A 17,454-nucleotide genomic window follows, 5' to 3' on the forward strand; every position below is an offset into this window, starting at 1 on the left:
AGAATTCCATATTGTCTTAGAAAGCAGCAACCAATGCTTCAGGGCACTTAAGATATCCACACAGAGTTAAGGCTGGGTCAAGTTTTGTTACTGAGAAATTACTTCAAAGAGTTTTCTGTTGAACATTATACAGTACGTCTCAGGACAGGAAACTTGTTAAATCCTTCAAAGAAATTTCAAAGCAAAAAGGCAGAAGACCTTGGAGACTGGGTGTTAATGACTTGGGAGAAAGAGAACACGTCTTCAGTAACACTTTCAAAAAGTCTACCTTTAAAGGGTAGGAGAGAGGAAAGGTAATAAACAAAAAGGTAAACAAATTTGTTATTCTTTTAAAACTTTTTAAAAATTAATTTTTTAAGTATTACATTCTGTAACACCAATACTCTCAATATCACAGAGGAAAACATTATGTCTAAAAATTGAAATTGATCAGAAAATAGAAATTTCAGATTCAATGTGAAATTTTGCTGACTGGTAGAAAATATAATTTTACCTGTTTGCTGTGCCTTTCTTAAATTATAGGGCAGTTTATGTCATTACATTTATTAGTCTGTGAATTCCCTACTGATGTTAAATATGTTAATTACTATCTTAATAGAACTCTTTATGCTAAGTAAATGACAATTTTCTGTAATTCAAATTTCACACATGAACTGCTACAGTAGACTCCTAGTTTCCCAGGATTTTTACAATAGCCAGTATAATTTTTTTTAAAGCAATAATTTCAACCTCTGAGGAAAGATTTCTAAAGAACTTCTGATAGCTCTTCAAATAAAATATACACTCATGCTGGAGCTGGTATGTGGCCTACATTCCAACCCAGTCTCATATATTCTTCTCTTTATCCCCTTGCCTGTCCCTGTTCCAGCCACTGACCTGTGATTTATTTAAATAAACAAACGAGGACTTTTGTTTTTGCTGTTCTACTTACAAAGCTATTCTGCCTCTCCACCTCTCCAATTCCCCATGGATGACTCCTTTCCTTTCCTTCAGGTTTCAGCTTGAATGTCACTACCTCATGGAAGCCTTTCCTGACTGCCTTATCTAACATATGTTTCCCTATTATAACACCTCATTTGTTTCCCTTATAATATGAATTTTGCCTAGAGGTCAATTTAGATGAAGTCTAAAAAGAGCCCAGGCCCTTTAGCAACATTTTCAAAACGTGCCTTTAAAAAACTGTAGACAGAAAAGCTGGCTTAAAATATGTTTTAAAAAAATTATCTGATATTTTTAAATGGTTAGAATCTATATATTCAACAATAGCCTGAGAAAATACATTTGTAACTTTGAAGATATTAAAATCATACTTTTGAAAATTATCTAAGTAGTTCATGATGGAATTGTTTACTATTTTAAAAAATACACAACTTACCTAGAAACTTTAACAACAAAGAAGTAAAACAAAAAAAAATTATGACTCAGAAATAACCACTGATAATATTTTGGAATATATTCTTCTAGGATAGTTCAATGCACATATATACACACATATTTACAATATATATTTTAACAAAAACATGGTTCTACTCAACTTAAATGCAGAATACATCATGCGAAATGCTAGGCTGGATGACTCACAAGCTGGAATCAAGATTACTGTTAGAAATAGCAACAACCTCAGATACACAGAAGATACCACTCTCATGACAGAGAGTGAAAACTTTTCACCCTATTAATGAGGGTGAAAGAGGAGAATGAAAAAGCTGGCTTGAAACTCAACATTAAAAAACCTAAGATCATGGCATCCAGTCCCGTCACTTCATGGCAAACAGAATGGGAAAAAGTGGAAACAGTGACATTTTATTTTCTTCACCTCCAAAATCATTGAGAATGGTGACTGCAGCCATGAAATTAAAAGATGCTTGAATGCTCCCTGAAAGGAAAGTTATGGCAAACCTAGACAGTGTGTTAAAGAGCAGAGACATCACTTTGCTGTATAGTCAAAGCTACAGTTTTTTCAGTAGCCATGTATGGATGTAAGAGTTGGACCATAAAGAAGGCTGAGCACTGAAGAATTGCTGCTTTGTGGTGCTGGAGAAGACTCTTGAGAGTCCCTTGGACTGCAAGGAGAACAAACCAGTCAATCCTAAAGGAAGTCAACCCTGAATATTCATTGGAAGGACTGATGCTGAAGCTCCAATATTTTGGCCCCCTGATACTGGGAAAGACTGAAAGCAAAAGAAGAAGGGGGCAGCAGAGGATAAAATGGTAGATAGCAGCACTCACACAACGGTAATAAATTTGAGGAAACTCTGGGAGAGAGCGGAGGACAGAGGAACCTGGCATCCTGCAGTCCATAGGGTTGCAAAGAATTGGACATGACTTAGCAACTGAACAATAGCAACAATTTAAAAATCAAAATACAGTATATTCCCAGTTATCAATAAACACAGAACATTTTAATGACCATATTATATTCCATTTTATGGAAATACATAATTTTAAAAAAAATTAGCTGTTAGAGGGAATTTAGGAATTTTAGTTTTTCACTACAGCATGAAACTCAGGTGACTGTTGTTACTTATACATGTTTGAATGAAGGATTCTTCTATAAAAGGTAAGAAAAAATTGTTAGGTTAAAGGCTAGGAATATTCTCACTCTGCAAATATACTGCTTACCTGTCCCCCAGAAAGGTTTTATGAATTTTTGCTTCCATCAGTAGCCTAAAGAACACAGCACTGTCACAAGTATTTGGGTCATTTCACTCCTTTTCTATGCACAGTGATCAAAGTATATGAATTTGAGGATGGAGGAGGCAGCGGGAGGGAACATGAATAATTAAACTACAGTTCTCTTAAGAGTCTGTTTCTGCAGGTGTGTCAATTGTTGGAATATCTTGCTATGCTGACTGCGACTCTCGTGCTTAAAAGAGAAAAGAAATTTTGATTCCAAGCAATTTTTGCCTTATACAATCACTTAAATTTCTTATTTTAAGTTTATCCTCCATTGAAACACTAAGTAAACAAAAGACACATAATTTGGGGGGGGGGGGCGGATACAAATATTTAAATGAGTACCTATTATGGGCCAAGTACTAGGAATAAAACAATTAACAAGTTAGAGTTCCCATCTTACCAAAGCTTAAAGTTTAGATGGTAAGATACATAATTAAATAGGAAATACTGTGAAAGTTTGAAAAGTATGTTAGAGCAGATATAGGATACAATACCTAAAGGATTAACAGGCCAGGTTAAGGTCCAGAGAGAGTGAAGAGATGGAGTAGCAAGGGATGTGGCCTGAAAAGACAGGTAAAAGTTTGAGCATAAAAGGTCTTGTAAAACATTTAAAAGGAGGGAAAAGACAGTGGAGGATTTAAAAGTGAAAAGTAATACAATCAGATTAGTACCTTACACTAATCACCCTGGGAGCAGTGTGGAACACAGATGAAAGGAAAGCAAAATGTATTAACAATCTTATTCATGCAGTATCGGTTGTTATTACAAAATATCTGGAAGAGAAAATGGATTAAATGTACATTATAGTATATCCACATAGTCAAATACTAAGCTATTTGAATGAAATGAATGAAAGAATGAAACAGCATGCACTGACATAGAAAGATATGCTTTTTATTTTTTTGACATAAATTTATTTATTTTAATTGGAGGTTAATTACTTTACAATATTAGATTGGTTTTGCCATACATCAACATGAATCCGCCACAGGTATACACGTGTTCCCCATCCTGAAACCCCTCCCTCCTCCCTCCCCATACTCTGTGGGAGAGGGAGAAAGATATGCTTTTTAAAAAGATATAGAATAAAAGCTATGACTCAATTTTCATAATAAGAAAAAGCCAAGGTGAAATATGCTGGGTGAGACTGGGCCTGAGTCCACAGCTGCTGGTGTACCAAGTTATTAGTGAGCCAAAACTAGTACATAAATTCCAACCCCCATTTAAGCAGACCACAACTCCTTTGCTGAACATCATTTAAGATGATCTCCTCATGCAAGGATCACATGCATTTGGGATCCTTTTCTAACTGCTGCCTGCTACTGCTATACCCAGAGGGCTGCAAACACCTAATGAACAAAGGGAATATTGGGTGCCATAGCATGGCTGCAGGTGCTCCTTTCCAGGAGCACCTAGAAAGGCTAGGTAGGAAGCATGAGCAAGCAACAAGGATGCCCTAGCCAAAAAGGATGCAAGCTGATTTCTAAATCCCACCCCAGGCATGGCAAGGAGAACTCACAGATATGCTACAGAAATAAAACATAGCGACATATGCCAGAGGCACACGGTGGATACAAACTAACCACAGGGGCTTCTCCAACTCTTGCACATGGCAGCTATGTCCTCAAGTAACCTTAGGCAGCTAGGAGCCCATTCAGTTCAGTTCAGTTCAGTTCAGTCCCTCAGTCGTGTCCGACTCTGTGACCCCATGAATCGCAGCAGGCCTCCTTGTCCATCACCATCTCCCGGAGTTCACTCAGACTCACATGCATCGAGTCAGTGATGCCATCCAGCCATCTCATCCTCTGTCATCCCCTTCTCCTCCTGCCTCCAATCCCTCCCAGCATCAAAGTCTTTTCCAATGAGTCAACTCTTCGCATGAGGTGGCCAAAGGACTGGAGTTTCAGCTTTAGCATCATTCCTTCCAAAGAAATTCCAGGGCTGATCTCCTTCAGAATGGACTGGTTGGATCTCCTTGCAGTCCAAGGGACTCTCAAGAGTCTTCTCCAACACCACAGTTCAAAAGCATCAATTCTTTGGCGCTCAGCCTTCTTCACAGTCCAACTCTCACATCCATACATGACCACTGGAAAAACCATAGCCTTGACTAGATGGACCTTAGTTGGCAAAGTAACGTCTCTGCTTTTGAATATTACTATCTAGGTTGGTCATAACTTTTCTTCCAAGAAGTAAGTGTCTTTTAATTTCATGGCTGCAGTCACCATCTGCAGTGATTTTGCAGCCCAAAATAATAAAGTCTGACACAGTTTCCACTGTTTCCCCATCTATTTCCCATGAAGTGATGGGACTGGATGCCATGATCTTCATTTTCTGAATGTTGAGCTTTAAGCCAAATTTTTCAGTCTCCTCTTTCACTTTCATCAAGAGGCTTTTTAGCTCCTCTTCACTTTCTGCCATAAGGGTGGTGTCATCTGCATATCTGAGGTTATTGATATTTCTCCCGGCAATCTTGATTCCAGCTTGTGCTTCTTCCAGTCCAGTGTTTCTCATGATGTACTCTGCATAGAAGTTAAATAAGCAGGGTGACAATATACAGCCTTGACGCACTCCTTTTCCTATTTGGAACCAGTCTGTTGTTCCATGTCCAGTTCTAACTGTTGCTTCCTGACCTGCATACAGATTTCTCAAGAGGCAGGTTAGGTGGTCTGGTATTCCCATCTCTTTCAGAATTTTCCACAGTTTATTGTGATCCACACAGTCAAAGGCTTTGGCACAGTCAATAAAGCAGATATAAATGTTTTTCTGGAACTCTCTTGCTTTTTCCATGATCCAGCGGATGTTGGCAATTTGATCTCTGGTTCCTCTGCCTTTTCTAAAACCAGCTTGAACATCTGGAAGTTCACAGTTCACGTATTGCTGAAGCCTGGCTTGGAGAATTTTGAGCATCACTTTACTAGCATGTGAGATGAGTGCAGTTGTGCGGTAGTTTGAGCATTCTTTGGCATTGCCTTTCTTTCGGCCCATTAAGGATTCATAAATATCCTAAATATACATACATCTGATTATGGCAGACTGAGTTGTGGTAAAGACATGCACAATAGAGTCTGTTGTTATATAACTTGCAACTTTCAATTGGCCTTGAGTGTATGCCCGTTTGAATTCCCTTTCCTGACTGGTGGTGGATATAAGCCCTATTTTGCACAGGGCAGAATCAAGAGGAGATGGGGAGAATAAAAAGGGAAGTCAAGAGGGCTTGTGGCCAATCCTTCAGGGCTGGCCTGTTTTCACATCTAGGGAGTGTACTATCCTCTATTAAATAAAAGATCTGTCTGCTTGAGCTGTAACCAGTCTGTTGTCTCAAATCCTTGCTATGATGAGATAGGAGCCAAGAAATCCTACCTGAGCTATAATTAGTCCATCATTCCAAACCTTTGTTATGATGAGACAAGAACCAAAGGAGAGAAATGAACCGACCTGACATTTCCAAGCTACATGTGAATCCTATTAGAGTATCCCTCATCTTAGAACCTTCTGGGATTTAATCTAGGCCCCTATAAATTTTGTTTTCTTTGGTCACAGCCCAATATCAGCCTAACCTCAGCTCTGATGTTTTCTGTCTGTATAGCCATCATGACAATCTTCTGTATTCCTCATGCCACAGTCATAAACTCCAAATGCCTGCCCTTCTGGAAAATTTCCTGGTGCCCTCTGAGATTTCCCTGAGTGATAAAGAAACTACTTTATTCCTCAATAACTTCCCTACAAATTCCCTTCATTTCTTTGCATTAACAAACTTGGCTACCCCCTGACAAAAACACTGTGTGCATGCTAAGATGCTTCAGTGGTGTCTGACTCTTTGAGACCCATGGACTGTAGCCCACCAGGCTCCTCTGTCCATGGGATATTCTCCAGGCAAGAATACTGGAGTGGGTTGCCATACCCTCTTCCAGGGGATCTTTCTGACCCAGGGATCAAACCCACATCTCTTACATCTCCTCCACTGGCATTGGCAGGCAGGTTCTTTACCACTGAGCCACCAGGGAAGCTTGGAAAAAACCCACTCAACAACAATCACACCAAAGGGCTATTTATTCCCATGCACTCTGTATCTATAGGCTGTTCTAATCAATTGCTACCTCTTGTAAAAAACAAAATAAAAACGCCCAAAATGAAAAAACTATTTGAGACTCATACCAGCTAGTTACAACTTTCTCTCTTCTTTGTTGTTACCTTCTGTTCAACTGGACTCTCTTCATTCACTTAGACTTTCCTATTTGTTTTACTGTCTTCTCCAGGGGAGGCCTACTGGTAACTGATTGGGGGGGGGGGGAGTGGGGGCGGGGGTCGCTTTCACATACATAGTCTTCTTCTCTAAAGCCTCTGACCAGTCTTACATTCATTTTACTCTTGGCAGATTATCTTGGCATGAAATCTATAGTCTCATTTCTATATTCTTTCTGTTGGCCAAGAACAGGGGGAACGACTCATCTTGGCCATGTAGCCTGCCCTGGGATAAGGAATTCTGTAACTGGACACATGTTCTCTAAGCAAAACTAGGCTACTGTTAGTAAAGGAGAAGGAGGAAACATAGCAATTAGCAGTTATCTGCCACACTGGGCCAGAAAGTAGTTCTTAAGAAACCAAACAAGCTGTATTGTACGGCTCAGATACTCTTAAGACAGCTCTTAGATATAAGTAAATCAAGAGGTAATTAAAACCTTTCCTTTTGAGAGAATGGTACAAGTATCCATTCTGGTAGAAAACATCAATCCATCTATATGTGTTCAGATTCCTCTTTCCCCTTCTCAGAACTTAATGGTACTGACAGTTCCTCTTCTTATGCAGGCACATTTAATCCCTCCATACTGGATACATCACATTAGGAATTAAACATGTCCTAGTTTTTCATTAAAAAATATTTTCCATTTGAAGAAGGAAAGGAGCTGGTTGCCCCAACTGTACTGACTCAATTTTTAAAAGAAAAGGAACACCATCTTACACTCTCAGTGAACTTTGGAATGCAAACCTGGGAAGCCATAGAGATAAAATGCCAACAGCCGAGCAGGCCTCCCGGGTGGATAAAAACCAGGCCAGGCAGACCCCGTACTTAGACCTCCCGGAGCCAGAAGGAATGCAATGTCCACATGTAATCTTAATAATACTTATTGATGTAGACTAAACCATACGTTCAGATAGGCTTAGAATGTAAATTTATGGCCTTAATCTGATTGTATCTCTTACTAATATTGTCCCGAGTGGACTTTGGGGATGAGGATTTGCGGACATGGGCTTGGACATGTACACTTTGGGTATAAAAAAAGGTTGTCACAAAAATCGGTTGGGGTCCTTGGCTAAGGAGGAAACTCTGCCTCGGACCCGCCGGTATAATAAACTGCACTCCACTATCCACGCTGTCCTTCTGACTGAGTTTGCTTCCTGGAGCGTTTGGCTATAACATTTCATGCATTGGCTGGGAAGCTCCTCACTGTGAGGAAACAAGTCCCATTTGGGGCTACTTTGAGACTTTGCGACTCAGATCTTCTGGACGGGGGAAGGCGCCTCACCCTTCTGGAAAGATTCCATTTCCCGACGCCCAGATCTTTCATGTTAGTGGGTAGTGGACAGCAGCAGGGGAGTTGAGCACTCAAGTAAGGAGGTTCCCACCCAGCAGGGTGGAAGAGGGGACCTGATCAACCCCCTGGGAGGGAATGGGGAAGACACTGACTGTGATTGTTATAAAGGAGATGCTGTCCGCGTTGTCTTGAGGTAAATTATTACCAGGCGACTGTGAGAGGGCTTTTGAAGGGAAAACTTGGGTGAATGTCACAAAGAAGGTGGTGTCCACGTTGTCTTGGGGTAAATTATTACCAGGCAATTGTGAAAGGGATTTGGGGGAAAGAAACTTGGTCTTTGTGTGCTCATATTCTGCTCCCCCTGAAGAGGTGTCCCATCTGTTGTGAAATTCTTGATCCCCTCAGAATTGTCAGGCTAGAAGGAGGGGGATACATAAGTGAGTATGAATTGGCTTTTCTGGAGACGGCCTGGAATATGGGATATTTAACCCATCTGTGTTTTCATCTGCACCTGATCAAGCCCACCAAGGCAGAATAGACTCAGACCACGTGGTGTTCTGGTTCGGCCATCCAAGCAGCAGGTGAAGACACACGGATCCCCCTTCTCCCTCTGGGATCTGGCAGGTAAGGCTCTTGTCACCCCAATGGCAATTTAAGTGTTTCATTGAGTGGAAATAGCAGAAGTACATAGGGTATAGAGAACTTCGTAAAACAGAACAAAAAGGAAAGGAAGAAGAAGGTCCAAGAAGGTAAGCAAGATGGGGGGAAGTGAATCTAAAGCAACTGTGTTGGAGTGCATGATTAAAATTTTAAGAAGGGATTTTGGAGGAGACTATGGGGTGAAGATGGAGAAGGCAATGGCACCCCACTCCAGCACTCCTGCCTGGAAAATCCCATGGATGGAGGAGCCTGGTGGGCTGCAGTCCATGGGGTCATGAAGAGTTGGACACGACTGAGCGACTTCACTTTCACTTTTCACTTTCATGCATTGGAGAAGGAAACGGCAACCCACTCCAGTGTTCTTGCCTGGAGAATCCCAGGGACGGGGGAGCCTGGTGGGCTGCCGTCTATGGGGTCACACAGAGTCGGACACGACTGAAGTGACTTAGCAGCAGCAGCAGCAGCATGGGGTGAAGATGGTGCCTAACCACCTTCACATACTCTGAGGTCGAATGGCCCACTATGGGGTAGGAATGGCCACCAGAGGGCACCATGTACTTAAAAATAGTGGAAGCAGTCTATACAGTAGTCACAGGAGAGCTAGGACACTCTGATCAATATCCATATATTGACTTGCAGCTATGGCTGGCTCGAGATCCTCCTCCTTGGGCAAGGCTCTACATTCAGAAAGGGAAAGGGAAAATATTAATGGTACAAAAATTGATGACAAAAAAGAAATTTTGCAGGATCCAGAGAGGGACGATTTGCCCCATACTGGATGACGCATTGCCATCCAATGCTCAATCTGGACCGGAGGCCACCTTGCCCGATCCAGGGCCTGCTGATGCTCCCGCAACTGCCCTCCCACCAGCTCCCCCAGAGATCGCAGCGCTGCCATCTTGGCAGGCTCCAATCCCAGCAAAGGAGCCTCTAGTCAACGCCCACAGGATTCAGCCCCAGACGAACCTCCTAAAATATACCCACCTCTCCTGGTGAGTACTGACAGGGAAGGGGGAAGGAAACACTGGAATTAAACAGAGGCTACACTCTGCCAAGGAGCTAGGGGAAAGGGCTCCACTACAAATGCCCCTCAGAGAGCTTCAACAGCCTCAGCTCAGGGAGCAGACGGACATTACCACTAACCTCCTGTAGCTTATCATTACCAACCGTTTTCCTCTATGGACATATTAAATTGGCAGAAACACACTCCACCATACTCGGAGGTGCCACAAGGCATAATAAGGCTGATGGAGACTATTTTTCCAATGCACTGTCTTACATGAGACAGCATAATTCAGTTACTACTCTCGCTCTTCAGCACTGAAGACAGATACAGGATCCATACTGAGACTAGAAAATGGCTATGAGAAACGGTCCCTGGGGGTATCACGAACCCAGAGCGGTGGGCAGAATTAGCCACCCCTGATGAAAGGTCCAATTAGGACTATAACACAGAGGGAAGGAAGGGGTGGCTATTTTGCAAGGTCTCAAGAGGGGGGCCCAAAAACTTGTTAATATGGCAAAACCTAATCGAAGTAATCCAAAAGGAAACTGAAAACACCTACTGAATTTTATGAAAGACCATGCGAGACCTGTAGACTTTCAGCTCAGTTCAGTTCACTCGCTCAGTCATGTCCAACTCTTTGCGGCCCCAGGGACTGCAGCATGCCAGGCCTCCCTGTCCATCACCAACTCACGGAGTTTACCCAAACTCATGTCCATTGGGTCAGTAATGCCATCCAACCATCTCATCCTCTGTCATCCCCTTCTCCTCCTGCCTTCAATCTTTCCCAGCATCAGGATCTTTTCAAATGAGTCAGCTCTTCGCATCAGGTGGCCAAAGTATTGGAGCTTCAGCTTCAACATCAGTCCTTCCAATGAACACTGAGGACTGATCCTTTAGGATGGACTGGTTAGATCTCCTTGCAGTCCAAGGGACTCTCAAGAGTCTTCTAAAACACCATAGTTCAAAAGCATCAATTCTTTGGAGCTCAGCTTTCTTCACAGTCCAATTCTCATATACATACATGACCACTGGAAAAACCATAGCCTTGACTATATGGACCTTTGTTGGAAAAGTAATGTCTCTGCTCTTTAATATGCTGTCTAGGTTGGTCATAACTTTCTTGCCAAGGAGTAAGTGTCTTTTAATTTTATGGCTGCAGTCACCATCAGCAGTGATTTTGGAGCTCAAAAAATAAAGTCTGACACTGTTTCCACTGTTTCCCTTCCTATTTGCCATGAAGTGATAGGACCAGATGCCATGATCTTCGTTTTCTGAATGTTGAGCTTTAAGCCAATTTTTTCACTCTCCTCTTTCACTTTCATCAAGAGGCTCTTTAGTTCTTCTTCACTTTCTGCCATAAGAGTGGTGTCATCTGCATATCTGAGATTACTGATATGTCTCCTGGCAATCTTGATTCCAGCTTGTGCTTCATCCAGCCCAGGACTTCTCATGATGTACTCTGCATAGAAGTTAAATTAACAGGGTGACAATATACAGCCTTGACGCACTCCTTTTCCTATTTGGAACCAGTCTGTTGTTCCATGTCCAGTTCTAACTTTTGCTTCCTGACCTGCATACAGATTTCTCAAGAGGCAGGTCAGGTGGTCTGGTATTCCCATCTCTTTCAGAATTTTCCACAGTTTATTGTGATCCACACAGTCAAAGGCTTTGGCATAGTCAATAAAGCAGAAATAGATGTGTTTCTGGAACTCTCTTGCTTTTTCCATGATCCAGCGGATGTTGGCAATTTGATCTCTGGTTCCTCTGTCTTTTCTAAAACCAGCTTGAATGTCAGGGAGTTCACAATTCACGTATTGCTGAAGCCTGGCTTGGAGAATTTTGAGCATCACTTTACCAGCGTGTGAGATGAGTGCAACTGTGCGGTTGTTTGAGCATTCTTTGGCATTGCCTTTGTTTGGGATTGGAATGAAAACTGACCTTTTCCAGTCCTGTGGCCACTGCTGAGTTTTCCAAATTTGCTGGCATATTGAGTGCAGCACTTTCACAGCATCATCTTTCAGGATTTGAAACAGCTCAACTGGAATTCCATCCCCTATGTAGTCAATCACTTTTGTAATCTTTATGGCACCTGATGTAAACTACAATGTATAACCAGCTGACCTTTTAAATTATGGATCATGACTGTAACATGATTGTATCTCTCTTTAACATTTCCCAGGCTAGGCTTAAGGAATTTGGGGATGTGGGTTTGAGCATGTACACTTAAGGTATATAAGATTTTCACAAAAGTTGGTCAAGGTCCCTGGCTAAACAGGAAATCTGTCTCAGACCCACCAGGGTAATAAACTGCACTCCACTATACACGTTGTCCTTCTGAGTGAGTTTGCTCCCCGGAGTGTTTGGCTACAACACAGCCTTTATATCTCAAGCCTACCCTGATATCAGACAAACTCCAAAAGGCAAATGGAGTATTAGCCATGACCACCTCACAAATAATTGAGATTGCTGATAAGGTATTCAGAAACAGAGATGTGGAGGCAAAAAAGGAGGCTGATAAAAAACAGAGAGAAGATAACAAGAGAACCAATTAGAGGACCATGGTAGTGGCCACGACCTTGGGAAGATCCCTCCCTGGGCCTTCCCCCAAACCTCCACCCCCTCTAAATCGGAGTTGTTCTCCTGGCAAGCTTCCTGCAAGGAAGCCCAGGACAGCCCTGCAACCAAACCAATGTGCCTGATGCTAGGGCTTTGGTCATTGGAAAAATGAATGCCCCCAGAATAACAGGGAAAAAGAACTGGCATCGGCCGTTATAGGGCTGGCCAGACTAGAGACTGAATAGGGGTGCCAGGGCTCAAAGACACAAGGTCCCTTGTGAAGAAACCACGGTAAAACTAAAAGTGGGGGACCAAATTATTGACTTTATGGTGGACACTGGAACAGAAATGTCAGTGGTGACCAAACCAGTGGCACCCCTCTCAGAAAAGGCTATAGGAGGAGTAACCGGGGAAAAGCTGATCAGACCATTTTGTCTACCCTGGAAATGCCAGATGGGAGGATATCAAGTCACTCATGAATTCCTGTATATTCCTGAATGCCCAGCACCTCTGTTGGGGAGAGACTTGTTGTCTAAATTGGGGCACAAGTGACCTTTTCCCCCCAAGACAGGCCCACTCTCCGGGTGGGCTCAACCACCTATTTACTCTCCCTCCCGATAACCCCTCAAGATGAATGGAGGTTGAAACCAGATGGGCTAAACAATCATGAGAGAGAGAGCTGATCTGACAATTCCCTGAGATTTGGGCAGAATATACTCCGCACCCCACCCCTCCGCCGGGCTCGCCCAATATCAAGCTCTGGTGGTAACAGAATTCAAACCCAGTGCCATACCAGTCAGGAAACGTCAGTACCTGCTACCTCTGGAGGCCAGAGTTGACATCTTGCCACATATTAATATGCTATGACAGGCAGGCATCCTGATTGAATGCCAGTCAGCCAGGAACACACCAATCCTACCTGTAAAGAAGGAAGAGGTCTAGACTACAAGCCTGTGCAGGACCTCAGACTGGTCAAACAAGCAGCTGTAACCCTATACCCCACTGTTTCTAACCCCTATACCTTGCTCAGCCTCCTCCCACCGAGTGCTAAGATCTATACTTGCCTGGATCTAAAAGACACAATTTTTTTGTTTCTGCATTGCTCCACTATCTCAGCCCATTTTTGCCTTTGAATGGGAAGATCTAGCAGGGGGCACCAAATGACAACTCACTTGGACTCGCCTCCTGCAAGGATTTAAGAATTCCCGACCATTTCCGGGGAAGCCTCGGCTTCCGACCTGGACTCATTCCACCCAGAAAGATTTAGATGCTGGCTGTAATAGTACTAGACGACCTGCTGTTGGTTGCAGAGAATAAAGAGGCCACCCCGCAATGGCGGGAAAACCGACTGGCAGATAAAGCCGCAAAACAAGTGGCTGAGGAATTAGGAGGTGCTGGGGGTGCGACTGTTAAGACTCTTGTGCTCTCGAGAATGCCCGAGTTAACTTCAACTCTCCCACAGTATACCCTGGCCCAAGACCAGCTGGCTGAAACAGAAAGGGCCACCAAAAGTGAAAAGGGTTTGTGGGAACTGCTGGATCACAGGCTGCTAGTTCCCGAGGCATTAGCCACTTCATTAGTGTCTCAGGTACACCAGACTACCCACTTGGGAAGTGACAAAATGGAAAAACTAATTTGGAAATATTTCTTAATACCACGGCTTTCTTCCCTGTGTAAAATGGAATCCCAGAACTGTTCTGCTTGCTCAGAGGTCAATGCTGCCCCAGACATAAGCAGAACTCTCCAGGAATACAGTTAAAGGACACTGTGCCCTGTGAACATTTAGAAGTGGACTTTACTGAGATGAAACCCTGTCAACATGATCGTTATATACTGGTCATGGTATGTACCTTCTCAGGATGGGTGGAGGCCTTCCCCACCTGAACTGAAAAAGCAAATGAAACGGCTTGCTGTCTGCCTCAGGAAATAATCCCCAGATTCAGGTTCCCACCCAGTATATGATCAGACAATGGCCCTGCTTTTGTAGCTGATTTAATTCAACAGGTATATAAAGCTCTAAATGTCAAATGGAAATTACATACAGCATATAGGCCCGAGTTCCAGAATGGTGGAAAGAACTAACTGAACCCTTAAAGAAACACTTTCAAAATGGATTATAGAGACTGATTATTCATGGATGGACTTACTTCCGGTGGCCTTGCTCAAATTAAGAGTGACCCCGCATTCCCACGGTTATTCTCCTTATGAAATTGTCTATGGGAAACACACTCCCATAGTAAGACAGGTATTAGCAAACTTGCCACAGGTAAGAGGGGATGGAATTTCACAGCAAATGGAACAATTAAGTAAGGTAATAAACCAGGTAACTAAGTTTGTCCAAGAAAGGGTGCCATTCCCCCTTGGGGAACAGATTCATGAATCTGTGCCCAGTGATCAAGTGTGGGCCAAGGACTGGAAGCATGATTCTTTGGCCCCACACTAGAAGGGTCCATACACTGTTGTTCTAACTACACCTACAGCAGTTAAAATTGCAGGTGTCACTCCCTGGATCCATTACACAAGGGTGAAGAGGACATACCACGCAGACCTAGAGGATGCTGAGTGGACTGCACAGAAGGACCCCACTGATCCCCATGAAATCAAGATCATCTTAAAATTAAAAAAAGAAAAAATGAAGCTCTGCTATCAACTCCTGCTACATGGACTTTCCTGTATCATCTTGGGACTAACCATAATTTCAACACAAAACATTTTTATCTCATGGCACATTCCTATGCGAACTTCCATAACACTTCTAACTGTTGGATTTGTGGGGCAATGCCTTTATCAGTAATGAACAGATTCCCTTGGTGGGTGTCTCCCCTCCACAGAGGGGACTTTAGCCCCCTCTGTTCCTTTTTGAGATAACAAAGAAACAACAATCTTTCTTTGGTAACTCACAACCTGTCACTTCTTTCTTGGTGTTAACTGAAATCTAATCAGATTGACCAAGGCCATGAGGTGACATTTGATGTAAATGCAAGCTTTACAGAAGTGACAAAAGCCTATACTTTTTACTTTAAAAATAGTAAAGATAAGAACTCTATGGCCAATAAAAGGGGCCAATCCATCAGGTACTTTGAACAGTTTTACCAGATATGGGGTGAATATTTTTGGATGACTCCAGAAAAAGGCCAGCTTATTGTCCCTACCCCTATCTGCTGGGAACAAAGGGAACAAAAGATTGGATTTGGTGACCATGCCGTAGATCCAAAAGAATTGAAATACATGGGATACTTATCTTCTGAGCAATGTAAACAGTTATTACAGGTCACCTATTGCCCAGATTTACCAGCTCGCTGGCCTGGCTCAGACTGGAAAAACAACCCTGAGATCCGATGGGTGGCCCCTAACAGCACTCAGTGGCTGTGCGGGTCAAATTTATGGCCTTGGCTTCCAGTCAGTTGGGTCAGCTGCTGCACTTTAGGATTTGCCTTTGCTCGTGGAATTATTAAGCCATCCTTAAAACAAGCCCCAGTAAATTTGCTGTATTTACATGTGCGGTGGGCAAGGTCTGTATTTCAATGGTACGATAACTTAGCTGCCTTGTTCATACCATCTAGAGGAACAACAGATATTATAATTAAAGTAGAAGCTCTAACTAATTTCAAGAAACAGGCCCTCCTGGACAACACAAAGGCTATCCAAGCTTTAAATGAAGAACAAATACAAATAAGAAGGGCAGTGATTCAAAATTGGATGGCTTTAGACATACTTACAGCCACCCAAGGAGGGACCTGTGCTATAATTAAAATTGAATGTTGTGTATATATTCCTGATTTATCTGGCAATGTATCAGCTGCTCTAGATAACATGAAAAACCAGGTAAAATCTATGTTTAATGATAACCCTCCTTTTTGGACTTCTGTTTGCCCATGGATAAAGGGCAATTAGTGGAAGACTATGTTAATCATTGTTATAGTTGCTCTGTTAATTTTGTTATGTGGACCTTGTCCAGTGTATTGTCTGGTTGGTGTCACTGAGATTGGCTGCATTCACCCAAATATATACCAAATATATCCCTATGAGTGATGCTCATACTAGAAGTTGAGAGCATCAAGAGTGGGGAATGAAGAAGGAAAGGAGCAGGTTGCCCTGACTGGACTGACTCCATCTTTAAAAGAAAAGGTACTCCATCTTACACTCTTGGCAAACTTTGGACTGCATACCTGGGAAGCCATAGAGATAAAATGCCAACAGCTGAGCAGGCCTCCCAGGTGGATAAAAACCAGGCCAGGCAGACCGCACAGCTAGACCTCCTGGAGCCAGAAGGAATGCAATGTCCACCATGTAATCTTAATAATACTTATTGATGTAGACCAAACTGTATGTCCAGATAGCTTTAGAATGTAAATTCATGGCTGTAACCTGACTGTATCTCTTACTAACATTGTCCAGAGTGGACTTTGAAGAATTTGAGGATGTGGGCTTGGACATGTACACTTTGGATATAAAAGGTTGTCACAAAAATCGGTTGGGGACCCACTGGTGTAATAAACTGCACTTCAGGGAACTTCCCTGGTGGTCCAGTGGCTAAGCCCCCAAGCTCCCAATGCAGAGGGTCTGGGTTTGATCCCTGGTCAGGGAACTAGATGCCACATTCCACAACTAAGAGTTGGCATGCTTAACTAAAGATCCCACATGCCGCAATTAAAAGATCCTGAGTGCTGCAACTAAGAGCTGGGGAAGCCAAAATTAATCAAGTTAAAAAAAATAAACAAACAAACCGCACTCCACCATCCACACCGTCCTTCTGATTGAGTTTGCTTCCTGGAACGTTTGGCTATAACACCTTGACCAAACCTCTTTTCAGCAACTTCCCTATCTTTCTCCTACTATCCAAATTCGTCCATGTTTATTCTTTACTTCCTCATCCTTTATCATTAAACTCATCCCAATCTACCACCCATCCTCAACATATCATTCAGTATTTACACCTAGTTCAGTTCAGTTCAGTTCAGTCGCTCGGTCATGTCTGACTCTGCAACCCCATGAATCACAGCACGCCAGGCCTCCCTG

The 17,454-nt window shown here is 42.8% G+C and overlaps 1 protein-coding gene across 1 annotated transcript in view; it reads left to right on the forward strand.

The window, feature by feature from the left end:
* The window catches only part of ZNF10 (zinc finger protein 10), a 64,132-nt gene that overhangs the window by 19,042 nt on the left and 27,636 nt on the right, over positions 1-17,454 (forward strand). Inside the window, exon 5 of the mRNA XM_069557016.1 lies at positions 13,746-14,023. Within this exon, the coding sequence (XP_069413117.1) occupies positions 13,746-14,023 (278 nt within the window). The remainder of the gene's footprint in view (positions 1-13,745; positions 14,024-17,454) is intronic.

The sequence above is a fragment of the Ovis canadensis genome, chromosome 17 (assembly GCF_042477335.2).
Source record: "Ovis canadensis isolate MfBH-ARS-UI-01 breed Bighorn chromosome 17, ARS-UI_OviCan_v2, whole genome shotgun sequence".
In the NCBI taxonomy this organism is placed as follows: Eukaryota; Metazoa; Chordata; class Mammalia; order Artiodactyla; family Bovidae; genus Ovis; species Ovis canadensis.